The sequence below is a fragment of the Astyanax mexicanus genome, chromosome 15, assembly GCF_023375975.1.
Source record: "Astyanax mexicanus isolate ESR-SI-001 chromosome 15, AstMex3_surface, whole genome shotgun sequence".
Lineage (NCBI taxonomy): Eukaryota > Metazoa > Chordata > Actinopteri > Characiformes > Acestrorhamphidae > Astyanax > Astyanax mexicanus.
In genome coordinates this window covers 10,411,943-10,436,274 of record NC_064422.1, presented here as the reverse complement: position 1 = coordinate 10,436,274, position 24,332 = coordinate 10,411,943, and the positions used below count along the sequence as shown (strand labels likewise).

The following is a 24,332-nucleotide window of genomic DNA, read 5'->3' as shown; positions in this document are numbered from 1 at the left end:
GTAGTACAAGTAATACTATGCTGTGTTCTGTTTGAACTGAGGTGTCAGAACAAGTTCCACATAGGACATTTCAACAGCATTGCAAATGGCAAAACACAAACAAGCTAGTTCATGATTAAATGTGATGGAAACACAAAACCTATTATGTAAAAGGACAACGTCTCCCTTATTTGCCGACTTGCCACAGACCCATCCTGACTTGCCACAGATCCCTCCTTCAAACAAAGTCTAATATTTTGTTGGAATGCCTTTAGCTTTAATTGGAGCACGCATTCACTGTGCCATTGTTTCAATAAGCTTCGGCAATGTCTCAAGATTTATTTCAATCCAGTGTTGCATTAATGTTTTACCAAGATCTTGCAGCAGCATTGATGATGTTAGAGTCTGACCACTGCACAAAGCAGCTCTTCTCCATCCAGCACATCCCAAAGATTCTCAATGAGGTTAAGATCTGGACTCTGTGGTGAACTCTCTCAATCCATGGTTGAAAATGATGATCTCATGCTCCGTGAACCACTCTTTCACAATTTCAGCCACATGAATCCTGACATTGTCATCTTGAAATATGGCCGTTTCATCAGGGAAGAAATATAAAATCCATTGATGGAATAACCTGGTCTATATTTAGCATATTCAGGAAGGCAGCTGATCTCATTTTTCAGCACATACTGTTGCTGAACCTAAACCTGACAAACTTTAGGTTCATCAACCCCACATCATTTGCTAAGTTTTTTTTTTTTTTTTTGGCTAGGCAGTGTATTAGTCCTTTAACAAAAAAAATAATAATTTACACAGTGTGAGTGAACCACTTTCTGTAGTGTTTTCAGTAGGCCTGGAAGGTCCTGAAACGAGAATAAAATGGAAATGAGGAAAACACAGTGTACTGATTATCCTTAATTCTCTGGTTAAAAGGATTAAACAATATGTTACACGAGACAATAAATCAGAAAACAAACAAGAAGGCAGTCTGAACGAAGCGGATTAGAGCAGAGAGATGAGAGATGGTGATGATGATGGTGGTGATGCTGCGGGGGAGTGCGCCAGTCGGGAAGGGAGGGGCCAGGAGCGAGTGGGACCCGGATGCTGGTGCTGCTGCTGCTGATGCTTCTTCTTCGGAGCGGAGCGTTATTTTTTCCTTTACACCCGTATTCGTACAAGCACCGCCTCCCTGCGATACGATCCTTCTCAGTATTGGCTCTCCAGCGGCAGCGCCCCACCTCTGATTGGACCTCCTGTTCCACGATTGGCTAGTAGTTCACTCTCGCGCGCTAGCTTCTGTAGTGTGTGCTCGCGGGCTCTGGGCGGGAGAAGGGCGAGACGCTGGGTACCCAACCAATCGGAGCGCTTGAGTAGGTAGCATAAGCCAATCACGGCGTGGCAGGGGCGGGGTTTTCACGAATGCGGGTGCGGGAGAAATAACGCAGGAGGCGAAGGAGGGAAGAGGCGAACGTTGGAGAGATTTTTTTCTAAACGTGAGGGAAGGAGAAGGACGGTCCAGGCGCTGGTTTTGGAGGATTTTGGGGCTGTTTTTGAGTGAAAAAGGCTGAAGTAGGAGGAGGACACGGCGGAGGAGAGATAGAGGGATAGGCAGAAAGAGAGAGAGAGGTGGAGAGAGTGAGAGAGAGAGAGAGGGACAGGGAGAAGATGCTGAGGGAGGGAGGGGGAGCGAGGGGCTCCGGAGACGGTTGTTTAGCCCGAAAACAGAGCCTTTAGCCTGGATACAAACACCGCGGTGAGCCGCCGACTGACAACCGAAACGGGGTTGTTAAAGTGGAACAGCGGGGCTGGTGATGGATTAATTCGGTTTAAAAGAACAGCTAACGCTGGCTAACATGCTGGGGTGCCTCACCTGTGATAAACAGGCCTTGAACGCATCTTTACGAATAACGTAGCCTAGCTTTAGCTTTGGCTAGCTAACTAACTATCTGTTTAGCTGTGATTTAACTAACTAGTCCCCTTCTTCAGTCACCTAGGTTAACGTACATTAGCCGGTGTTCTGTCGATTTGTGCTACCTATCGATTTGTGATACTTAGCGGCTGTACGCATGCGCTAAACTCTCAATTTTACTGTTTTCATGAGTTTTTCCTGGTAATTTTTATTTAGGTATTTTTTTTCTTGGGTGCATTGTACCATCTGGGCTCACTGTCATAGTTTGCGTTAGTGTTACAACCGTGTGCTATTCAAATATCCAACCGAAAGACATCTACTGAGAGAATGTTATGATATTTTGCATTTTAGCTTTAAATATACACTAAGGTAGCATAGTTTGTCAAGGTTGCTAAAATCGACAGAACAGCAAGTGCTGGGTCTCTTCTGAAGGAGGCTGGCGGAGAGAGGGGTTAAAAATCTGGTGGATAAATCAAGAAGTAACACTGATAATGAGTGATCATAAGCTAGCTTTCTCTTCCTCTTACTCTCACTGTTGCCCAAAACTAATCAAATTAGTTAATGAGAAAGAAGGGGAGGCTGTCAGCTCTAGCTAAATATCAATAGTTAACATAGCTAAATAACTCAAAATGTCTTGATTAATATAGCAGTAGCAAGCAGCCTTAAGATGCAGATAGCTAAAGCCACACCAACATGCTTGAGAGAAGAAGATAGCTTCAGTTAGCTAGCTTAGCTTATCCCCCATGTTTAGCCCACAAAAAGAAATGCTATCCAACTTATAACCAAGGTTTCCTCACTGTAAACAAGCAGCTTTAGCCTCCCACCATGTCTAAGGAACTGTCTGTCACCCAGACGGCTCAGTATGTTGGGCCTTATCGGCTGGAGAAGACGCTGGGGAAAGGGCAGACAGGTAAGGACAGCTTTCTTTATTACCTAGTTAATAAAGACAGTTAACTCCATTAACCCTCAGGCAGAATCTATTAGTTGGTGATACAGTGGCTTAAAACTAAAAAAGTATTCATATCCTTGAACTTTTCCTCTTGTAAAATCAATAAACTACAGCTTTGGAAAAAAAAAAAATTAAGAGACCACTCCAGTTTCTGAATCCGTTTCTCTGATTTTGTTTTTATAGGAATATGTTTAAGTAAAATAAACATTGTTGTTTTATTCTATGAACTACAGACAAAATTTCTCCCAAATTCCAAATAAAATATTGGCATTTAAATAAACTGTCATTTATTTGCAGAAAATGAGAAATGGCTGAAATAAAAAAGATGCAGAGCTTTCAGATCTCAAATAATGCAAAGAAAACAAGGTAATATTCATAAAGTTTTAAGAGTTCAGAAATCAGTATTTGGTGGAATAACCCCTGGTTTTTAATCACCATCTTGGCATGTTCTCCTCCACCAGTCTTACACACTGCTTTTGGATACCTTTATGCCTTTACTCCTGGTGCAACAATTCAAGCAGTTCAGCTTGGTTTGATGGCTGTGATCATCCATCTTCCTCTTGATTATATTCTAGAGCTGTAAATATTTTTGATTTAATAGACAATGTGAAAAGAAAATGTTAAGCTACATGCTTTTCAGTTGTTTTACAAATACAAATCTGGAATGTGGCATGCATTTATATTCAGTCTCAAGTCAATTTCAGCCTCTAAAAGATTTTCATGGTCAGGGTTTGCCTGGTACAGTGAACTCTGACCAACTTAATGTTTCCTGCTGGATAAAGCATCCCCACAGCAGGATGCTGCCACCACCATGGTTTAAAGTGGGGATAGTTAGTTTAGGGCAAGGTGCTGTTTTGGTGTTTTGCATTTAGGCCAAACCAAGTTCAATTTTGGTCTCATCTGACCAGAGCACTTTCTTCCACATGTTTAATGTGCCGCCTACATAGACTTTTCATGGGTTGTTTTCAAAAAATGATTTTCCTCTTCAGAGCTCCAGACTAACTTTTTTCACAACTGTCCCAAAGCTTTATGTCAATCGTCCCAATCTAAAAATTTATGTTTTTATATATTTTTTAACATTATTGTTGTATTTTTTTGTGTAGTTTTGGTACTGCTATAATATCAGTTGCGTTATTCTGTGTATCATCTATTTTTTGACCACTTGCACATTGAAGTCCGACCACATCTGCTCATTAGCCATTGAATGGTGCAGTTTCCCTGTTTACTGTTGCCTCTTTTGAAGCTCCACACTTGACTGATATGGTGCTTCAGCAGCCACAATTATTACCTTTATAGGCTTTTCCCACTAGCACTATGTTTACCCCTTCTCTTAAATCGTTACCAGCAAGCAATAGCAAAACTCCCAGTTATATTTCAACCGGCTAGAGGTCTCCTTACAAATACTCTGTCACAAATGTATCCTGTCCTGTGTGCTAATTTTATCGTCCTTGTGAATGTTGAGATGTGGGTGTAATGTGAAAAAATGTGTTAAAAAATTCAAGGGGTATGAATGCTTTTCATAGCATTGTACATAAATAAAAAAGACACTTTTCAGCTACCTTTCTCATGTGGGCTCACATGAGTGGAACATGGGCTAGATGGGTTCCAGGTGTGTATAGACTCTGAGTGGGTTTGTACATGTGTTGTACAGGTACACAATTGGACATCCCATATGAGCCTCATCATTACAGCCCACTTTTATCTCACACAGGACAGATTACAAACCCAGATGAGTGTTTAACCCCTTTGGTTGTTTTACTGAACCTCAGACATCCATATGTGGCTCCAACATGGAACCTATGGACAAAATCTTCAGGTTACCAATTGAACCAAACAGGCCCCACATGGGCATGTTACCTGGGTTGGGATGGTTTCTGGGAAATACATCTTACATTTATTTTCATGGTGCTGGGGAATAAGTATAAGTTCAACCTGCATAAATATATAATTTTTGTTTTTGTCCAAACCCACCAATGGAGCTACATGTGTTTTCTAAGTTTTATAGCTATTTAACAGTAATAACATCCCAATATACACATTAATAATCATATTTGGCGTAATAACTTTCTCTGAGAAAGATTTGAGAGGCATTAAACAATTCAAATACCTGGTTCCACTTATCCCACAAACAATTCTGATTGTATGTGTCTTTAAAACATGACATGTTAACATCTTACCTAGATAAAATCAACGAAATCCCATTTGAATGGCTCCAAACAGTTTGCTGAATGTGTAAATGATGCTTTGCTAGGTTTGGTGAAGCTTGGCATTCACTGCATCACTGGACAGAAGGTGGCCATTAAAATAGTGAACAGGGAAAAGCTCTCGGAGTCAGTTTTGATGAAGGTAAGAGAAAGTTTGAGTTTTTTTTAATGCTTGATCTACTACAGTTGTTAAAATACACTGACATGCCAAAAGTCATAGGATAGCAGTATGTAATTTTGATAAATGTTCACAGTTCATAAGTTGAATATCTGTCCTCAAGAATGATCCCATGTCCATTTATGGATATCAAGAAAACCCCACACTGCCAATGTTAGTTTTTGTTTTCCATTTGCTTTTACTTTTTTTTTTTCTTCAATACCCGTAGCGAACAAATGCCCACAGTAGGACTGGACTATTTGGGCACAACTTTATCACAATATATTTCTTTACTTCAGTCAATACGATATAATTCTGATATAGTTCACATATTTATCATGGTTTGGCACATGGACAAAATGTGCCAGCAATGGCAGATTCTTCTATTCTGCTGTTCAAATACTATCATGCGCAGTACCACTGTAGCTGTACTTGTGAGGTGTTATCTTGTGAGCGAGGTTGAATGCTGGTTACCGGGTGCAACAGTCCATATTGCACTGTAAGTCAGTTCACATCTTTAAGAAAGGTAGGGGGGGGGGGGGGTACATCGATGTTGACCAATGGTTTCTTTTCTTTTTTTGGGTGTTACGTTGTCAAAATCGCTGTAGGAAACTCTGACAGTGTTAGTGTTACTATGTCACAGTTAACAGGGAATAATAATAGTGGATGGTAATAATCGTGACTGGGAGTGTGAACAGACATGTGACTCTGGCAGAAATCACACCCGTATTCAATGCAGGAGCCCACAAACACACATCCTACAGGTCATGATACTATTCCCTGTCCCAGGACGTTTGTCATATCAGTGAATATCAAATTCTAGAATTTTTATTGTAATTACATGTATGTGATTATGTTCAATTCAGTTGATGTTCTATGAGGCTAAACATCTCCTTTTCTGTCCAGGTGGAGCGAGAGATTGCAATCCTTAAACTGATCGAGCATCCGCATGTCCTGAAACTGCATGATGTTTATGAAAATAACAAGTACCTGTGAGTTCTAGACCATTTATTGTTCTCCATTTGCTTCTCCTCAGATCTTTTTTTGTCTTTCTCCTTTTGATTGTGTCATGGTCCAACATGCTTGGTTTTGCCCTCTCGTCCGTCTCGCAGATACCTGGTGTTGGAGCACGTGTCTGGCGGGGAACTTTTCGACTACCTGGTGAAAAAAGGGAGGCTGACGCCTAAAGAGGCCAGAAAGTTCTTCAGACAAATCATATCAGCTCTGGACTTCTGTCACAATCACTCTATCTGGTAATAATGCACGCATAAATCTGAGCTTCATCACTTGAAACCAAAAAGTGAAAACAGGGAAGGGTTGGTGGAACAGTGTGATAGGAGGGAGGGTCACAGATCAGAGATAAGAGCTTTGCTTTTGTCTCTTCAGATAAAGCTTTAATCCCCCAGTCGTCAGCTGTTTCAGTGTGAAGTACTTAACCGAATTGCGCTTGATCGGCGTTAGCTGATTTGTTTGTTTTTGCTCATTCTTGCCTGAAAATGCGCTGCAGTGTTCTGCAGGGCCAGGCGGTGCATGTTGCAATCTGATCTTCCTGGGTGTTGCTGTGTTTTGGTGAGAGTTGTCTGCTTGGGGTTGGTAAACTGTGCCTTTGTACTGCTGTGTGGTGCCCCTGCAGTCACAGAGATCTGAAGCCAGAGAACCTCCTGCTGGACGAGAAGAATAATATCAGAATCGCTGACTTTGGCATGGCCTCACTACAGGTGGGGGACAGTCTGCTAGAAACAAGCTGTGGGTGAGTAAAGTCTTCTAAAGTAAGGATCTGGGATCATCTTCTGGATTGTTTTTGTCATTGAATGAAAATAGATTGTGTTTGATTAGTCCTGATGCTAGGTTATAATTCCTGCTTTGGGGACTGATTAATTGTAAGTCACCACAAACACTTTTTTAAGGCCAATTTATACTTCTGCGTCAAACCTATGCCATAGCCTTAACCGTGAAGGCAGTACTGTGGGGGTGGGACCGCAAGGCTCTGTGAACCAATCACCGCAGTGGCTGTCCGCATCACTTTAACACATGATCTCAGTAGCAGCCAACCAAATTCCACACTTCAGTGAACTCAAAAAGTCACATGAAAAGTTTTAGAATCTTTTTAGACTTCAGAATTAAAGTATCAATTTCTATTTTATCATTTGTGCTCTTTTATTACTGCTGTTTATTGATCTATAAACTAGCTACAAAAGATGGGGCCAGCTAATTCCATGGTTGATTCTATGTATTCCATGTTCCATATTTACCATTGCATAGATTATTAACCTATTTCTGAACTACAATCCTAACATTAAACCTTTTTAACATTTTAGTAGGGAAACCAACAAACTGTTATTTGTAATAATAAAAGTACTATTCACATTGACAAAACAAAAAGAAAAAAATAAAATACAAAAAATATTCAGTTTTTATAGGTTTTGATATGCATATCTGCATATTTCCTGAATTCAATTATTTTAAATCCTTTCAGAATTGTAGTATTATCTCTCCCATGTATCAGTTTTTGTTTTGATAGGTTAAACACAGTGAGGTTTTGTAATATTCAATATTAAATTTTGCGAGCTCTGAAATCCCAGTGAGGATATACATATTCATCTCAACAGATTGAAATGTGATTATTAAAATAGATTTGTTTTATTAGCTGAGTGTGTGTATGCAACTCAGGGCTGACCTTGGAGACCAAACATGTTTGTAAACTAAAAGAAAAGGTAATTAAATGCCTCGGGTTTTTCCATCCTCAGATAATTTTTTTTTATTAATGAGAATATTTTGCTGCACAATGTTTGACTAATACCAACACTGATATCTTATTTCTACTGTAGAAACACTATTTTAAATATTACATTTTAAAGTTTTCGTACAAGGTGAACATCTAAAAGTAGGCTGCAGAAACACTTGACTATTAATTAGAATTATATTTTAAACCGATACTTGCTGACTTTTTGCTGAATTTATTGTATGTATGTAATGTTAATGTGTATATCAGCTTCGACTTGGGCAATATTGTATAATTGGATATCGGCACTGGCCCAGAATTTCTACATCGGTGCATCCCCAAAAACCACAATTAATTCCAGATAGGCTCTTTTTGGAGTGAAGTATAAAGAAAAAGCGATGCTCATCATTTACAGGATATAGACCTTTAAACTGTTTTTTTTTTTTTTGCATCCTCATAGGGCTGAGTTAATTTTCTCTCCAATTGCTTCTTCCCTGTTAATGAAGATTTTAATCTGTCCTCTTGCTTGTTTATAGGTCCCCACACTACGCATGTCCAGAAGTGATCAGGGTAAGTCTTTGCGGTTCACTGTATGTCTGGGCTTTTCAGTACATTCAGCGGATTTTCCGTGTGATTTAGCTCTACTTCAAATGATCAGGTGTCTATGGTCGGAACATAAACTCTTTGTGGAGACATGCTAAGTAGCCATTTTACACAGTGAAGGACTAATCCTGTCATGCTTCAATGTGGACGTGTTGCAGGGGGAGAAGTATGATGGTAGGCGAGCAGACGTGTGGAGCTGTGGTGTGATTCTCTTCGCACTTCTTGTGGTGAGGATGTTCTCTGTGTCCTTTACAGCATCTGTCTAACACTCTCTCTTTCTCTCTCTGTCGTCTTCCATGTTATGCAGTTCTATTGCTTATTCATTGTTTATCTGTGTTGCTCACAGTCACAGGTTGGTTACACCCTAATGTGCATTATTCAGTACAGAGGATACACAGAAAGCAGTACAAAGATTTATACAAATTTTCCAGAGTTATTTTTTACAGAGTAAGTCATAAATGTGAGTGATGAAAGCCTGGACCTGCTGGCTGCTTCTGTTTGCATCCTTGTTTTTATTCTTAATTTTTTGACCCTTTGATTGCTCCTCCATGCAGGGTGCCCTCCCGTTCGACCACGATAACCTGCGGCAGCTGCTTGAGAAGGTGAAGAGCGGGGTGTTCCACATGCCCCACTTCATTCCACCAGACTGCCAGGCTCTGCTGCGCGGCATGATCGAGGTCGACCCGGAGAAAAGGCTCACGGTGAGAATGCAAGGGGGTTCCATATACCTGACTCATCTGTTTATACATCTAAATTTAGATTTTTGTGAACTTGAGGCTTTGGGTGTTTGCTTGTATCTGAGGCGTTTGCAGATGCAGAAAGATTTTTAGTCTTGAACACAATACTAATTATGTAACTAATTATATTTACATTTTACATTCAATACTGATACACTACCAGTCACAATTAATCATCTGTCATTATGCCCAGTCATCACCATTGCTATTAATGCTCATCCATAACCATCTCTTACCTTACCTATTACATTACATTACATCACATTACATTTGGCAGATGCTTTTGTCCAAAGCGACCTACAATAGTGAAGTACAAAAGTAATAGAAGTTAAAGGTGAAAACATCTTTAGATAGGGCCTAAAAGAGGTCAAAGGGAAATAAGGGGATAGAGGAGTAGAGAAGGGGAAGAAGGAAATGAGGTTAGAAGTAGTTAGTTTGTTAGAGGTGTTAATTATCCCCACACTCATCAGTTCTAAACCTATTTTAACCCATCCACAGAGGGCGCTACACAGTGGCAGTGCTCCTGTGAAAACAGACACGTCCACAGATGTCGTCACGGTTCGCGTCGAAGAACCTAGTGTTTTTTGGTTCCTTGTTCCTGGTTCCAGAACCTACTTTTGTAGGTGGAGATGTGGCGAACTGGTTCAAACTTAGGTTTGCGAAGCAGAATGGTGCCGGTTCCATGACAATGGAAAATGCTAATAGTGATTAGAGTTGGGCAATATGGCTCTAAAATAATATCATAATATTCTTGGCGATATGAAAAAACATTTATGTTTCAATGTATTTCAAGCATAAACTACATCTACGTTTTATTTAGTATTAATATAACAGTTATATTTTTTTAGTATAAAATTATTATAGTGTAGCTAAATTAAAAAAAAGTAATGTAACAACTAAAATCTGCAACAAATGTAGTGCAGCATATTTAATATATGCATATGAGCTGCAAACAAACAATTAAAATAAATACAGTTAATAGTATAACAATATTACAGTTTCGCGATACAGAGACAATTTTATTATGTCAAAGATTTTGCCGATATTATCATGTACGATACAACATGGCACACCCCTAAAATGTGACATTTAGTGCTGTAACATAAAGACATCATAAAAGATGTTATTTTGTCCAGCCCAAGTGATTTAGGTCTGTTTCAGAGCACACAAGAGAGTCAAAGACTTGTCAAACCACTATCAGAACATCTTTAATAAGTCCTGATAAACTAGCTCAGTCCACAGGCAATAGAACTGTGCTGAATCTAGTTCAAATAAATAGCCACCTGCAGCTCTTGCAGCTTCAAAGGCTGACAAGCTATTTAAGTCATGTTACTCGAATCTTTGTTCAGATGCCTCCCGCAGCAGGAAACAGTAGACATCTTGTCTTGTGTTTTTGTTCTGAAAATGGTTTTGGTGTCTGGTTTAGAAAAGCTCAGTTCTGTGTTGGTTACTTTGTAGTTTAAACATCACACCTACCTGAGCTCTGCTCAGATGTGTTCAGAGACAGAGTTCACTTAATTTCATATTTTATTTCAGCTACTGAACTGGAATAAAAATGGCCCTCCATTCACATAAAAATCCGTTCAGTGGCAATATACACAGTATGCACATGTCTGGATTGGCAAAGCTAAAAAAGTTTTGCATGCTAAAATTTCACTGTTGCATTCATTTGCCATGTCTTTAGTAGTCAACAGACTTTGATATGGGAATTTTCTCTAATAGTATTCTACTATGTGTGAGACTGGGGTTCAATTTCAGTTCTGGGTGACTGGATGCTGTGCTACACCAATAAGAGTCCATGGGCAAAATGGACCCACCTCTGTAACAGGAATAACCTTATAAGTCATTTTGGATAAGAGCATCGTCTAAATCCCATAAATGTAAACATGAAAAATGTAAAGAATGATCAACAGACTAAAGGACCAAATAATTTCATATTTAACAGGTACTAATCTGTCCAGTCCGATGCTCCAGTCTGTTACAAAACAGAAAAATGTGCAATTCCACAAACCTGTTCCTGCAAAAACCTGAGTTAAAAAAGTTTCTGTTGAAATTGATCTGAAATCTATTTAAAAAATCCAGTGTTGATTGATATAAATTTAAAATTAGCCTATTGTGGACAAAAGCAAAGCCCTAATGATAATAAGAATTACATTAATGTACCAGCGTTAGGTTAATTCTTAATGACACTAATGTTTTTTTATTATTTTCATAATGGTTGAATGTTCCTTGTACTACAAATACATAATCAGGTTTCTGAAACTTGCTTTTCATATCATGTGCCTTGACATTAAAACAGTTTAGTATGTCTAGAAATCATCCAGACCATATCTAATCAGGATTCAGGTTTTAGTGAGACCCCCGAGACAAAACTCCACACCAATTCAGTGAATGAATGCTGACTGGGTCCAACGCTCTCAGGTTTTCTTGAGTGTCAGCACTTGGGCCAGTTACAGCACATTCAGTTAGAGCGCCATCTGCTTGTGAACAGCCTGTACTAATCTCTCCGTCTGTCATCCCTCCCCCTGCAGCTAGAGGACATCCAGAAGCACGCCTGGTATCAGTGAGTATCGATTATTTCTGTCCAAGCCTCTGGTCAGTGTGTGATGATGTATTGCAGCTGCAGAGCATGTCATTTTTATGGGGTATTATATAGAGGTCTCTGTATAAAACACAAGCAAGATTTAGTTTGGAGCTTTGAAGCATGTTTGAAGGATGCTTGGTCAGTGTAAAAATGTCAAAATAATTTAATAAATGTATGTGTGTGTGTGGGTGTCCCAGGGCAGGCCGCAATGAGCCGTGTCCAGAGCAGCCGCCACCGAGGCGTGTGTGTGTGAGGCGAATCCTCTCTCTGACCGAGCTGGATCCGGACGTGCTGGAGAGCATGCACTCCCTCGGCTGCTTCAGAGACCGTGTCAAACTTACCCGAGACCTGCAGTGTGAAGAGTGAGAACACCTGCTTACACCATAATTACTTGCTACTAACTGGGGCTGTGTTGTATATAATTCAGTAGTTTATATTTAAGGCATTATACTGCAATTTATGTTTTATCACATTTTAGGGAAACTCATACTCTAAAAAAATACACTGTCATATGCATATCTTAAGTAAAATAAATAGTTAATAGTGTGAGATAAATAAGATGGTCAGAAAAATAATGTAAATGGACGTCACAGTACATCACAGAACCTCACAAATGGCAATCATTCAAGGTCCAAGCACTATACATCATTTTGGAGCCAGTAGTGCCAAAACAATGGACAGTCAATAGACTGACTGTATTTTTTAACAGATGTGGGGACTCAAAAGGAAACAATGTAAATGTATTTAGAGTACCGTATTTTTCAGACTATGAGACGCACTTAAAATCCTTAGATTGGCCCAAAAATTGACAGTGCGCCTTATAATCCAGTGCAACTTATGTATGAATTCTGGTCAGGTTGTTAGCATTAGCCGCTAACCACAATGCTAGCTCCTTTGCCGTCCAGAGGTGAGAATATCGGACTGTAACCTGCACATTAACTGTGTTAAAACAAGCTAAATGGGACGAACTGCAAGCTGATAGCGCTCTGGGTTACCGGAACGCTAAGGGTTTTTCAGTCTGCTGTTATGGAGCGGCATGCACTAGCACTGACCGCGGCTAGCGCTGCTAACTGTGGCTGGCTGGCTTGTGCTGATAACAGCGGCTGGCTAGCGCTGATAACCGGGGATGGCTATTCTAAGCTTACTGTAAACAAACGGAAGCGCTTTACTCACATAAATAAACAGTTTTCAGGAGAGAAATTTGTGTAGATTAACATCCAGTGCTCGTTTTTTCTCTGAATTTTTTAGGATTTACAGTTTTATTTACTTATAGTATTTACTTCAAGTATGCATTCTTACCAGTGTTGCCTAATGTGCCTTATATTCTGAAAAATACAGATTGTATTAGATGTTGTGATGTCAAATTACATTATTACCATTTATTACTTTTTTAAATGGATCTTTTTTTTTTTTTTGTTTAAGCCTCCTGTCTAAATTCTTTATATTTCATCAATAAACCTCATTAATAGACCCTAGACCGCAGAGACTGTTGCTTATTTTCTTTTGTTTACATATGTAGTGCAGTTTTCTTCTCTTCTACAGCAGTGATAAAACCTGGTCTATAACAGTCAGCACACATACAGTAAGTAATGGTCCTAATCATGAATGATAAGAATAGCAGTATTTGTCTTCCTGTCTCTCAGGGATAATCAGGAGAAGATGATTTATTACCTCTTGCTGGATCGAAAAGAACGCTATCCCAGCTATGAGGATGAGGACCTGCCTCCCAGAAATGATGTAGGTGAGTACAGCAGGATGGGGCAGCTGTTTTAGTGAGGGCAGCGCGAGGTATTGTCTTTTAATATCAGTGTGGGAGGTATAAACATGTTATCGACTATGTTTGTTTGTTTGTTTATTAAGATCCTCCTCGTAAACGTGTGGACTCTCCAATGTTGACCCGTCATGGTCGCTGTCGGCCGGAGAGGAAGAGTCTAGAGGTGCTGAGTGTGACAGAGCAGGGCTCACCTACACCACCTCGGAGAGCACTGGACACCTCTGCACACAGCCAGAGGTACACACACACACATATACACACACAGGTTTCACCAGTCAGGTATTAAGGAGCAGTAAGGCCACTCCGCTGAAGTGCAGTATTATACAGGAGTTTTAGTTTAGTACTCCAGCACCTTGGCTGGTGCATATTAGAATTAGCTGCCAAGCGCTAGCACTTTTGCGGTTTAAAGGTAAATATGTAAGACTCTAGCCTGCTGCTAACCCCGGCTAGCACTGCTGGAGCAGCATTAGCATTATTCGCTAACCGCGCTAAGCGCTAGTTCTTTCAGAGTAGAGTATATTGGACTGTAACCTGCGGGTTTACTGTGTTAAAACAAGCTTTGTGTGATTAACCAATAGGTAATAACTCCATGGCTTACCAGAACACTCAGGGTTTCTCACTGAAGCGCTTTCAGACGGTATTTACTAACGCTAACTGCAGCTGATGCTAGCTGTTAGCCGTTAATGCTAATGCTGCTGCACCCAGCCTTAGTGGAAATCTGGAAATCTGAGCTTACTGTAAATTAACGGTAGTGCTTTATTAACCCAAGTAAACTGTTCTTAAACTGTTAACATCCAGCGTTCATTTGACTCGTTTGACTTTTTTATATATTGAAATATATATATTTTTTAAGAATTACAGTTTTTACTTAGCTTCACTTTACTTAACTTAACAGTATTTGGAGATTACTTATTCCACATTGTTCTGCAGTTTCCGCTGTGTTTTAGTCTCAGTGCAGTAAATGTTTAATTTTAAAATCACTGGAGTTTTCTTGGCAAAATATTTTTATGAACTTGTCATTCTTTTTTCTGCTTGTAAGTTGTCATATCTGATTAATAAAACATTAAACTAAGAAAATTATGGATGTTCTTATTTATTTGTACTTCTTTATATACTTATTTTTCTTATGCTATTTATCATACTTTGTGCACATATATAATATTTTTAGTGCTTAGTGCTACCACTGTTTTAAAATAGTAATTTTTATTAATTTAATTCCTGCACAGATCTCGATCAGTAAGTGGAGCGTCTACCGGTCTCTCCTCCAGCCCTCTAAGCAGTCCGAGGGTAAGGGCTTGTATGCCAGCACATTTCCCTATTTCATTATTTGCATTTTGAAGGGTGTTGTTCATGAAAGTCTGAGCACTGTGCACATTTGATGTTTTATTAAATGATAAATATGTATTACCTAATTCTGTTCCATATTTTACACCTATTTTGAGAATGCTCACAACACTCATAACACAGTTCATGATCTCATTATTCCACCATTCACTAGAGCGTAAGGAGAAAACAGCAGTCGCACACACATTCTTTCAAAGCATTCACCATATAAAGTACTGTGCAAAAATTTGGAATCACTGTTGTGTTAATAATTTCTATGTTTTATTTGTTTACATAAAATGGTTTATTTAATCATTCAAGAAATATAGGAACAAGATGATTCTTAATAAAATGTATAAAACTTAATTTTTTACATTTTAAAATGAGCAGATTAAGTTGGGTTTTGGAGTGGAAAGGAGTTTTTTTTTCCATCATCTGTAAATTTGCTGTTTGGGAGATGCAAGGTTTTTGTGTGACATTGAAAATATGCTAATTTTATATTTCAAGTGTATATTTTTATAAGGGAGGCACCGATATGTGAGCCAACTTCAATAAACAAACATTAAAAATTTAGAAATTCTGGCTAAACCTGGATCAGCATTATAGAGATTTAAAGCAGTTTTAGTAGATTCTCTAAATGTAGATAAATAAATAATATACAGATATATTAGGGCAGCAGTCCAGACTCACCTGAACACTCTGTATTCCTAGAGTTCAGAAAGAACATTATCAAATTTCAGCTTTAATTATGTGCTAAAGATGGGCGCCTGAGCTTTAGTCTGCTGACTCAAATACACTATACACCCCAATTTTCCCTTCTAATGAATGCATTTAGCTACTTCAGCTAAAGTAGCACCTATTGCTGATACTCATGTGCAATTTCACACATACACACACAGCTTGTTTAGCACCTGTAAAGAAGAATGCCCATAGGATAATGCTACTGTTGCTTGTATTGTAAGGCCTAATGTTACAAAACAATAAATGAACAGCAATTCCAATTAATTTGTCTATAAAGATCATTATGCATTCCATTATGCAATTTTATTGGATGCAGGGCTTTCTGAGTCATTTTAAAAGGATCTTCAGCTCCATTCATCATTCTCTGATGCTGTATATTAATAACTGGCTCTATGTAATTGAAAATATTGATTCCAAACTTTTGAACAGCGGTGCACTCTCTTCATCAGTCATTTACTAGCACTCATTCCTCATTTTCACTCCTTTCTTTCTCTCCATCGTTCACCTCCCTTCCTCGCACCCCTATTCCTCTGCTTTACGCCCATCAGAGCCCAGTTTTCACTTTCAGCCAATCAGAAGTTGCCGCCGCCACCAAACAAGCGAGTGGCAGCACCACGCCCCGCCCCGCCCGCGCTCACGAGTCCAAAACTCAAACCCTTCCTTCGAAGGCGCCCTCCGACCGACCCCACCTCCAGTCCATGAAGTCACTCCCCCTGCATGCCCCGCCCTCTCGCTCGCCCTCTCCCTCTCCGCTCCTCTCGCCCATCCCGCGCTTCTCCTTTTTCCCTGCTGTGCTCAAGTCGATGACTAAAAGCTTGTATCCCGTGTCTCAGGTCACCCCTCAAGGCTCGCCCCTGCCCACCCCTCTGGGCACCCCTGTGCATCACCCCCACCACCCTCCCGCTACTCCCCCCTCTTCCTCTTCCTCCTCTTCTTCCTCCCGTGCCGAAGGAGGGGGCGTGGGCGTCGGTTCCCTCTCGTTGACTCCGCCCTCCAGTCCTGGAGGGGGCGGCGGCATGGCAGCTAGCAGCTCCGCCCACTGGAGAACCCGCCTCAACTCGTTCAAGAACAACTTGTTGGGTTCACCGCGCTTCCACCGCCGCAAGCTGCAGGGTGGGGAACTGGCTTTTCTTACTGTACACGTTTTTACCATTTAGACTCTCTTCACTTCATGAAGTGGAATAATTACATAATTACTGTTATTGTATGTTGATAGATTTGTGTATGTTGATCAACGTTTGTAATCTCTTTCACTTTCTTAATTTAGTGCCCACTTCTGAGGACATGTCAAGCCTAACTCCAGAATCCAGTCCTGAGTATGTATGGTCAGAGCATGCATCCTAATCTCATATAGTTTCTGTTATTGAACAATGTAAGCATTTAGGAACCACAGTAACTCAACTGCAAAGTGTCAGGCCAGGTGAAATTACAGAGCGGAGTGCACAGGCACATATAACATGGCTATTAGCTGCAAAAGAGGGGATCAACATCATATTAATGCTTAGAGATGTAGAATATAATGTCATAAATGCTACTCTATGTGTAATGTGTAGCTCCTCCTACACTTTTGTTTATGTAGTTTAGGTTTTCATATCATTGGATAATGATAATTGTCTATCATTGCTGTATCTATTGTTTATTGCTTGTGTATCTTGGAAAGAGTAACTTTAAAAGAAAAGGAAGCATTCTTTTGGAGCATTTTTATTGGTCCTTGAATTTTCAAACATTAACACCAGGAATAGAACAACTGGCAGCAACAAAATTAATTTTATCACTACCCTTAAATACATTTGAAAGTGGCAGCTGACCTTTTACATTGTGTAAACAGTCGAAGAGAAATGCTTCAAAATGACTTGATTAAATCTATTTACAGTTATTTGCACTGAAAAATCTCAATTTTAGAGGTACTTGCAGAGTGTATTGCCTTTTCCCCCTTTTTTCAAGTATTATTTCTCAAACGTATTGTGCTGCTAGCTGTTGTAATTACTGTAATACTATAAAAGGTAAGGTAATTATATGATTGTGAATATGTGATTGTATATACTTATGTGCGTTAGTGATATTAAAAATATAGAATTGTGTCTTTTTATTTTCCAAGCTTCCTGTCTAAATTCTTTACATTTCATCATTAAACCTCATTATAAAACCCTAGAGTGCAGAGACTGTTGCTTATTGCCTGTTGATTACTCTGTTTTTGCATCTAGGCTGGCAAAGCGGTCCTGGTTTGGGAACTTCATCAGCCTTGAGAAGGAGGAACAGATTTTCGTGGTGATCAGAGACAAACCCCTCAGCTCCATTAAAGCCGACATCGTTCACGCCTTTCTCTCTGTCAGTACAAGTCTCCCTGCACTGCTGCATACTGTGATATATAACAGTGGGATGTGATGGGGAGGGTTTTAAAGGCAACACAAAATCTTTACATGTAAACTAATCATTAACAATTAATAGTGTGTTTTTAAAACTTGGTACAGTATTTTATCTATTATTCATTGTGATAGTTTGATATAACAATAATTGTCTACACTCCTTTCATACAGCTAGATTATTCTTAGTACACAGCCCTGTTTTACTACTGTCTCTTTCTCTCTTCTTTAGATTCCATCCCTCAGTCACAGTGTGGTCTCCCAGACAAGTTTCCGGGCCGAATATAAATCTTCTGGAGGTCCATCTGTCTTCCAGAAGCCTGTCAAATTTCAGGTGGACATCTCCTTTTCTGAAGGAGAGCGAGAAAGAGAGAGAGAACGAGAGAGGGAAGGAAAAAGGGAATATGGAATCTACAGTGTCACTTTTACCCTCATATCAGGTGAGACAAATACAGTAACTTCAGTGCTTTCCTGAATAAACTGCTGTTGCGTTTTGCAGTATGGTCTCATCTGTGTGTGTGTGTGTGTGTGTGTGTGTGTGTGTGTGTGTGTGTGTGTGTGTGTGTGTGTGTGTGTGTGAGAACAGGTCCGAGTCGTAGGTTTAAGAGAGTGGTGGAGACTATCCAGGCTCAGCTGCTCAGCACACATGACCAGCCCTCTGTGCAGGCTCTCGCTGGTTTGTCACCTTTAAAACACATTTAAACACTCAGGCTGTAGACATAACAACGCTGTATGATATGGATTAAATATTTTCATAGTGTTAATTTTTCATATACTGAAGGGAAGGATATTTCATATTTGGGCACCTTATCAGGCTTAATTAATTTGTTTAAACCAATTTGGATAAATTGTTCTTCGTAGTCTAAGAACATCATTGGCAAGAATACAATTTTGTGTTACTATAAAATGTAGACTATATTTTTTATACCAAACCTGTGAATAAATAATAGAAAATTGGAAATAGGAATTCGTATGCCAGAACGTGGAGGTACATATGATAAACGGGGTAATATTCAATATGCAATATGCAGTGCATGCAATTTGTTGCGTTACTATAAGCAAGATGATACTTTGTTATTTCTCTTTTATTTTAAAAACAAATTTTAGGAAAGCTGGTAGGGGTGTGATATATCACATCATACACAATTATCTCGCCAACTTTTTTAAATATTGTGAACAATATTATACCCTGAAATATCGTGCCATATCACCCATTTCTATTCATCACATCAGGGTACTACTTTTTTGCTGTTTTTTGCAAAAGAAAAATTCTAACTCTTCTCATTCCCCATTATATATCTACTAGAAACAGATTATATCTGTCCAGTATCATTTATTTTACTTTAATCCTGGATATATGGAGACATTTGGAGTGCATTATTATTAGTATCATGACATTCTGAATCATTGACTTCTGTAACAAATCTGATTAAATTCTTATTTTTTAATATCTCAGTCAGAGTTTTGTCATGTCGCCACACGTATCATTTTCGTGAAAATAACATGAAATATTGTGATATTATTTTAGGGCCATATTGCCCACCCCTAAAATCTAGTATAAAGAAGTCTGTTGTTAAATGTAACATTGATTAATAATGCATAGTACTTTTGCTTTCAATACTTCCAACATTCATACTGTAGGTGAAGGTCTAATTAGGTCTAAATTAAAAATGGTGCTTACTTACTGGTGTGCTCACATACCTCTCTCAATCCACTTTTTGTTCTCATAGATGAGAAGAATGGTCGTCCTCCAGGAACGCCGACCAGGCAAAACTCGCGCCGTTCAGAGGGCGGAGGCGACCGCTGTGAGTGGGTGGACCGGGGAGAGAGTGGGGCGTTGCTCCAGCGAAGGGGTTCGGGCAAAGAACGGACCCGCCTGCTGTCCTCCAACGGCACCCAGTCACAACCCTGAGCAGGAAGAGTCCACCACTGATCAGCATCCCATACCCTGGAAACACTCGTACAAACCTCATTCCCCCTCTTGCTATGTTACAGCATGATGGTAAAGCTGCGTTCTTTTCATTTTCCATACTTTAGAAGGGTGCTTCTCCAGACAAAACAATGCAAACAAACACATTTCAACACAAGTAAAAACATGACATCACAGTCCAGCAGATTTGTGATATTCGAATATCGTTGTGAGTCCTGGAGTCTGATCTGATAATGTAGCAGTGTATATTCTGTCTACTCTCGCAGGCGTAACGTTTAACTCGTCGTTTGGCTTCATTCGTTCATCTTGACGAAGCTGCAGCTCTGGATCAGTTATTTCTTGACTTTAGAGGACAGATAAACAGGCAAAGCTCCCTACCTACAGCTTATCCAGGCAAATTTCAGATATTCAGCTCAAATATTTAACGAAAATGACCTTTTTTGACCCATCATCTCTCGCTATACGGATCAATGTTATCACATATTTCCACTGACAGACCACGGCCGTTAAACACAATACTCTTGCACATACTAGATACAAGATACACCCTCTGAATAACCAAAACGGACTCGTATGCAATAAAAAAACAATAAGCTAAAAGAGGTGCGGTCTTGAAAAAGCTACAGTCTTTCAATCTTGCGGTGTATACTTAGCTTTTCCTACCTTCCTACCTTTAGTCGTGATTGCAATGGATGCCGTATGCTTGCTCGGAGGAGATCGCACACACACACAGAAGAGAGTGAGTTTCTGCACGCCGAAATCACGGTTTCCTGTCTCCATCTGTCAGTGAGTAGCAACTTTGATTGTACTTTTTTTGCATGAATTCTAGATCTTAAATCTGGCCTCAAAACCTCCCCAAAGCATGAAAGTACTTAAGATTAGAATAAAAAATAAAACATTCTGAGCCCACCAAAAACAATACTGGAGCATCGATCCCCACTCAAGCTGCTCAAACTTTAAAACACCAAGTCGGAGCTCCAGGTGATCCCAGCGGATTTAAAAATAATTCCAGAACATGTGAAATGGATCTTCGTCCTCTTTTTGCTGCAAGACTTTTCTGGTTGAAGCCAACCAAGTGAATGTCATGAGATATTTTTTAATTTGTGACTTTTTATTTGTGATCACAGAGTATTTATTTATTTGTAACTGTACTGAAAGGCTTGGGAGAACTTCCGGCCCGCTCCCAGATTCCAAGGAATAAAATGATTAAATGGAGAATGGACTTCAAATCCGTGGAAGCCCTATTCACTTTCCTTTGTGAAAAACTGCTACAAACTGATGGACATCTGTTCGATTGTGTCCTGGAAAAATATTTTTGATTTAAAAAAAGATATAAGTCTAAAAAAAAATCGAATGGATCAGAATGAACTACAGACTCCAGAACCACTGGCAACATGGACCAGTGCACAATCTTACAGTAGTGGGAAAAGACTTCTTCTTTCCAAAACTTGTCAGATCTGGAGCTTACTCACACACCACACGCCCACAGAGACAGTGGGACTGTGAAAGCAAAACATGGCAAAGCATAGCGAAATGCATAAAGACTCGTCCGTCCATCTACCGTCTGGGCCAAGGACCTCACTACTCCCACATCCACTCGTATCCCCCCCATTAACATGCGCATACTGTCTGTCGATTCATGTCCAGTTAAATTATGAGATGGTGCAAAAGGAGCAACAATGATGTAAAAAAATAAGAAGATATGATATTGATCTGTTTGTACAGCACTGCTTTATCATCGGGCTTCCTTGCAGCGTTATTATGCAACCAATCCAGAACCACCTACGAGGGGAGGAACCGTCAGTCACTGAGACGTTCCTCGTGAATGGTGTTGTTTTTGATTTAGATTTTTCTTTTTCCTCTCTCAACTGAACAGGAGCCATCACTTCTATTCATCTGTGTTTAGTGAGTGTCTGTGTAAGTGCTGCTTATTCTTTAAATTATTTATTTATTTAAATTATTTATTTATTTGTTTTGTTTACGACCGTCATGCATTTTAGCTGCAAAAGCTGGAACACTGTTAAGTCATGTGCGCCATACCTCATATCTTTTATTTACTTGTTATTTATATAATTGATTTAATCAGATTATTCATTTTTCCACTCATATCAAAGCAACCTATAGCAAAAGGAAATATGTAAAGTGGACACACAAAAATATACCTATTTATTTATTTACTTTAATGGATACAGATGTGCCATTGGTTACGACTTCTACTGACAGATTTCAAAATATAAGCTGTATACTATAAACCGTATCTGTTTTAAAGATCATTTTCTAGGCAACAAAGTGATCGGGGGTCTTTCTCATAAGGCATGTTTTCCTCAAACACAACTGTCTCATGACAATTTCCAACCCAGATTTAGATATACTTTTTAAAAAAGTTTTTTTTAAGATGCTCTTTAGCAATCTTAGGCCTTTTATGTAGAATCATTAAGAAGGAAGGGTTCACTATCCAATGTTTCATAACAGAGGAAAAATGATTTATTGCAAAGTTCGGTGGAGTTACGAACACAGCAGAACAGCATTTTATTTCTTTCTTTCTTTCTTTTTTCTTTTTTTTTAATCCCATTTACCCAACACACTAATTAGGGCGCCCCCTGTCACTAGTGATACCACAACACCAGTAGGTGAAGACTAGTACATGTCTACATGTCTCCTCCGCCTCTTTTTGAACTGCCACTGATGCAGCATTGCCGAGTAGCATCACAGCACACTCGGAGGAAAGCGCAGCGACTCGGTTTTGATGCATAAGCTCAGAAATGCCTTGTGCTGATCGACATCATCCTAGGAGTGATGAAAGAGGGGAGAAAGAGCACCATCTACTGTACCCACCTAGAGAGAACAAGTCCAATTGTGCTCTCTCAGGGCTCCAGCAGCTGATGGCAAGCTGCATGACCGGGATTCAAACAAGCAATCTCCTGATCATAGTGGCAGGGCTTAGCCCACTGGACCACCTGAATATGAGATCATACAAATCATAATTTAAACTAGCTTTATGAGAAAGACCCTCGAAAATGTTGCACTTCAAGTTATAACACTGTACTAACTGCTGTGTATTTGTGCAGTAACGGTTGAGATGTTAGCTTGACGGTAAGACAGGTTGTAAGAACACCTAACCCCTGAAACATTACATAAAGTTGGTTCTAGCTGTGCTGCTGCAACTTATTTCTTTTTGTTATGGGTACAACTGTGGATGTCCAGTCTTGTGTACGCACCTCCTGAGTATGTCGTCGGATGTTTATATTTTCTCATAGGAGGCAAGAACTGCGTGTTTGACCGTGTGTTAGCATGAGTGACCACATATGAGTGTATACATGTACGTCTAGCACCATGTTTACGTCCAACCATGGAGCGAGATGTGGGATCGACATCGCTGCAGCCGTGTTGTTCACGTGAGCACCGGGGTCACGTGAGAGGAACGTCGCCAAAGTGGAGCTGGGTTATTTGTGTTTCGATGTTCTCCCGCCTGTCGGATGAATATACATCAACATTACCTTCACTCACAGCTCCAACTCAAAGTCCAAACATGACCGAAACGTGTATAAGAACAGCGCGTGTGCCTCAGCGAACGCGCTCACACTTGTCCGCGTGAGTCCAATGCATGTCGGCTACATGTGTTTTTATGTTGGCCTTGTAAGTAAGCTTAGAGGTGTGTGTGGTGCGGTTGGATGATACTTTTGTGTTTGTGTGTTTGAGATTGAGGTGTGGTACCACGTGAAAACCTACAGAATGGATCTACATTATTCAACATAAATGATTTGTCAGGCATCAATAAACATAAGAAAATATCTGTCTAAATTATTACATATGTCATCGCATTCTGGGCATCTTAGAAACATGGAAATATGGCTGTAAAAATAGTGTTTTTTTATGGGCAAAGACCTTTTTAAACTAAAGACCTAGCATTAAACTAAGCCTTTTTGGTGCGTTGGCTAAAAGCATTGAATTTCAGAATGCTGGGGGTGAACAGAGTTGGGTTATTCGATAAAAGTTTGTACTCGTTATCATGTTTTACTACAGCCCACTTCACACTAGATTTCTCCTTTAAATATGTCCACATTGAACTTTATACAAACATGATATTTAAAACATTAGCACTTTAGCCAAATGTTTCATGCTAGTTCAAGCTAACATGACCGGTCAAAATGTAACAATACAACATTATTGTATGCTATAATTAACAATGCTAATTCATGCTTACAACAGTCAATATTTCTATTTAACACTGAATTATACAGTGCCAGAAGCCACATTATCAAGTTTAGTGAACACACCCACATTATCTCAGGAGAATGTGTGATGATTTTGGACAGCAGATAGCACTAATGCTAACTCATGAAATGGTAAGCTTCCA

General features: G+C 39.6%; 1 protein-coding gene across 3 annotated transcripts; it reads left to right on the top strand.

Moving 5' to 3' along the window:
- The first annotated feature begins 1,404 nt into the window (after window positions 1-1,404).
- brsk1a (BR serine/threonine kinase 1a) lies at window positions 1,405-23,766 on the top strand. Of its 3 annotated transcripts, none has more exons than XM_007248733.4 (19): window positions 1,405-2,798; window positions 5,089-5,183; window positions 6,105-6,190; window positions 6,311-6,451; window positions 6,832-6,948; window positions 8,457-8,490; window positions 8,682-8,750; window positions 9,078-9,224; window positions 11,792-11,823; window positions 12,042-12,206; window positions 13,488-13,585; window positions 13,705-13,855; window positions 14,845-14,905; window positions 16,231-16,795; window positions 16,950-16,998; window positions 17,887-18,010; window positions 18,278-18,485; window positions 18,632-18,721; window positions 19,776-23,766. In XM_007248733.4, the coding sequence occupies exons 1-19, from the start codon at window positions 2,714-2,716 to the stop codon at window positions 19,955-19,957; spliced, it is 2,499 nt and encodes an 832-aa protein (XP_007248795.1). In that variant the 5' UTR covers window positions 1,405-2,713; the 3' UTR covers window positions 19,958-23,766. The 3 variants fall into 3 exon arrangements, with proteins under 3 accessions (XP_007248795.1, XP_022524980.1, XP_049320702.1); XM_022669259.2 differs by having other exon boundaries at window positions 1,406-2,798; window positions 16,516-16,795; XM_049464745.1 differs by having other exon boundaries at window positions 1,406-2,798; window positions 11,792-11,826; window positions 12,036-12,206; window positions 16,516-16,795.
- The last annotated feature ends 566 nt before the right edge of the window (window positions 23,767-24,332 follow it).

What these genes read in the sequence shown, in the direction of transcription:
- brsk1a (XM_007248733.4), top strand. Translation starts at nt 2,714, where the DNA reads ATGTCTAAGGAACTGTCTGTCACCCAGACGGCTCAGTATGTTGGGCCT. An exon ending in ACTCCAGAATCCAGTCCTGA is followed by an intron (nt 16,999 to 17,886) that starts GTATGTATGGTC and finishes TTTTGCATCTAG; the next exon opens with GCTGGCAAAGCGGTCCTGGT. An exon ending in CTCTGTGCAGGCTCTCGCTG is followed by an intron (nt 18,722 to 19,775) that starts GTTTGTCACCTT and finishes TTGTTCTCATAG; the next exon opens with ATGAGAAGAATGGTCGTCCT.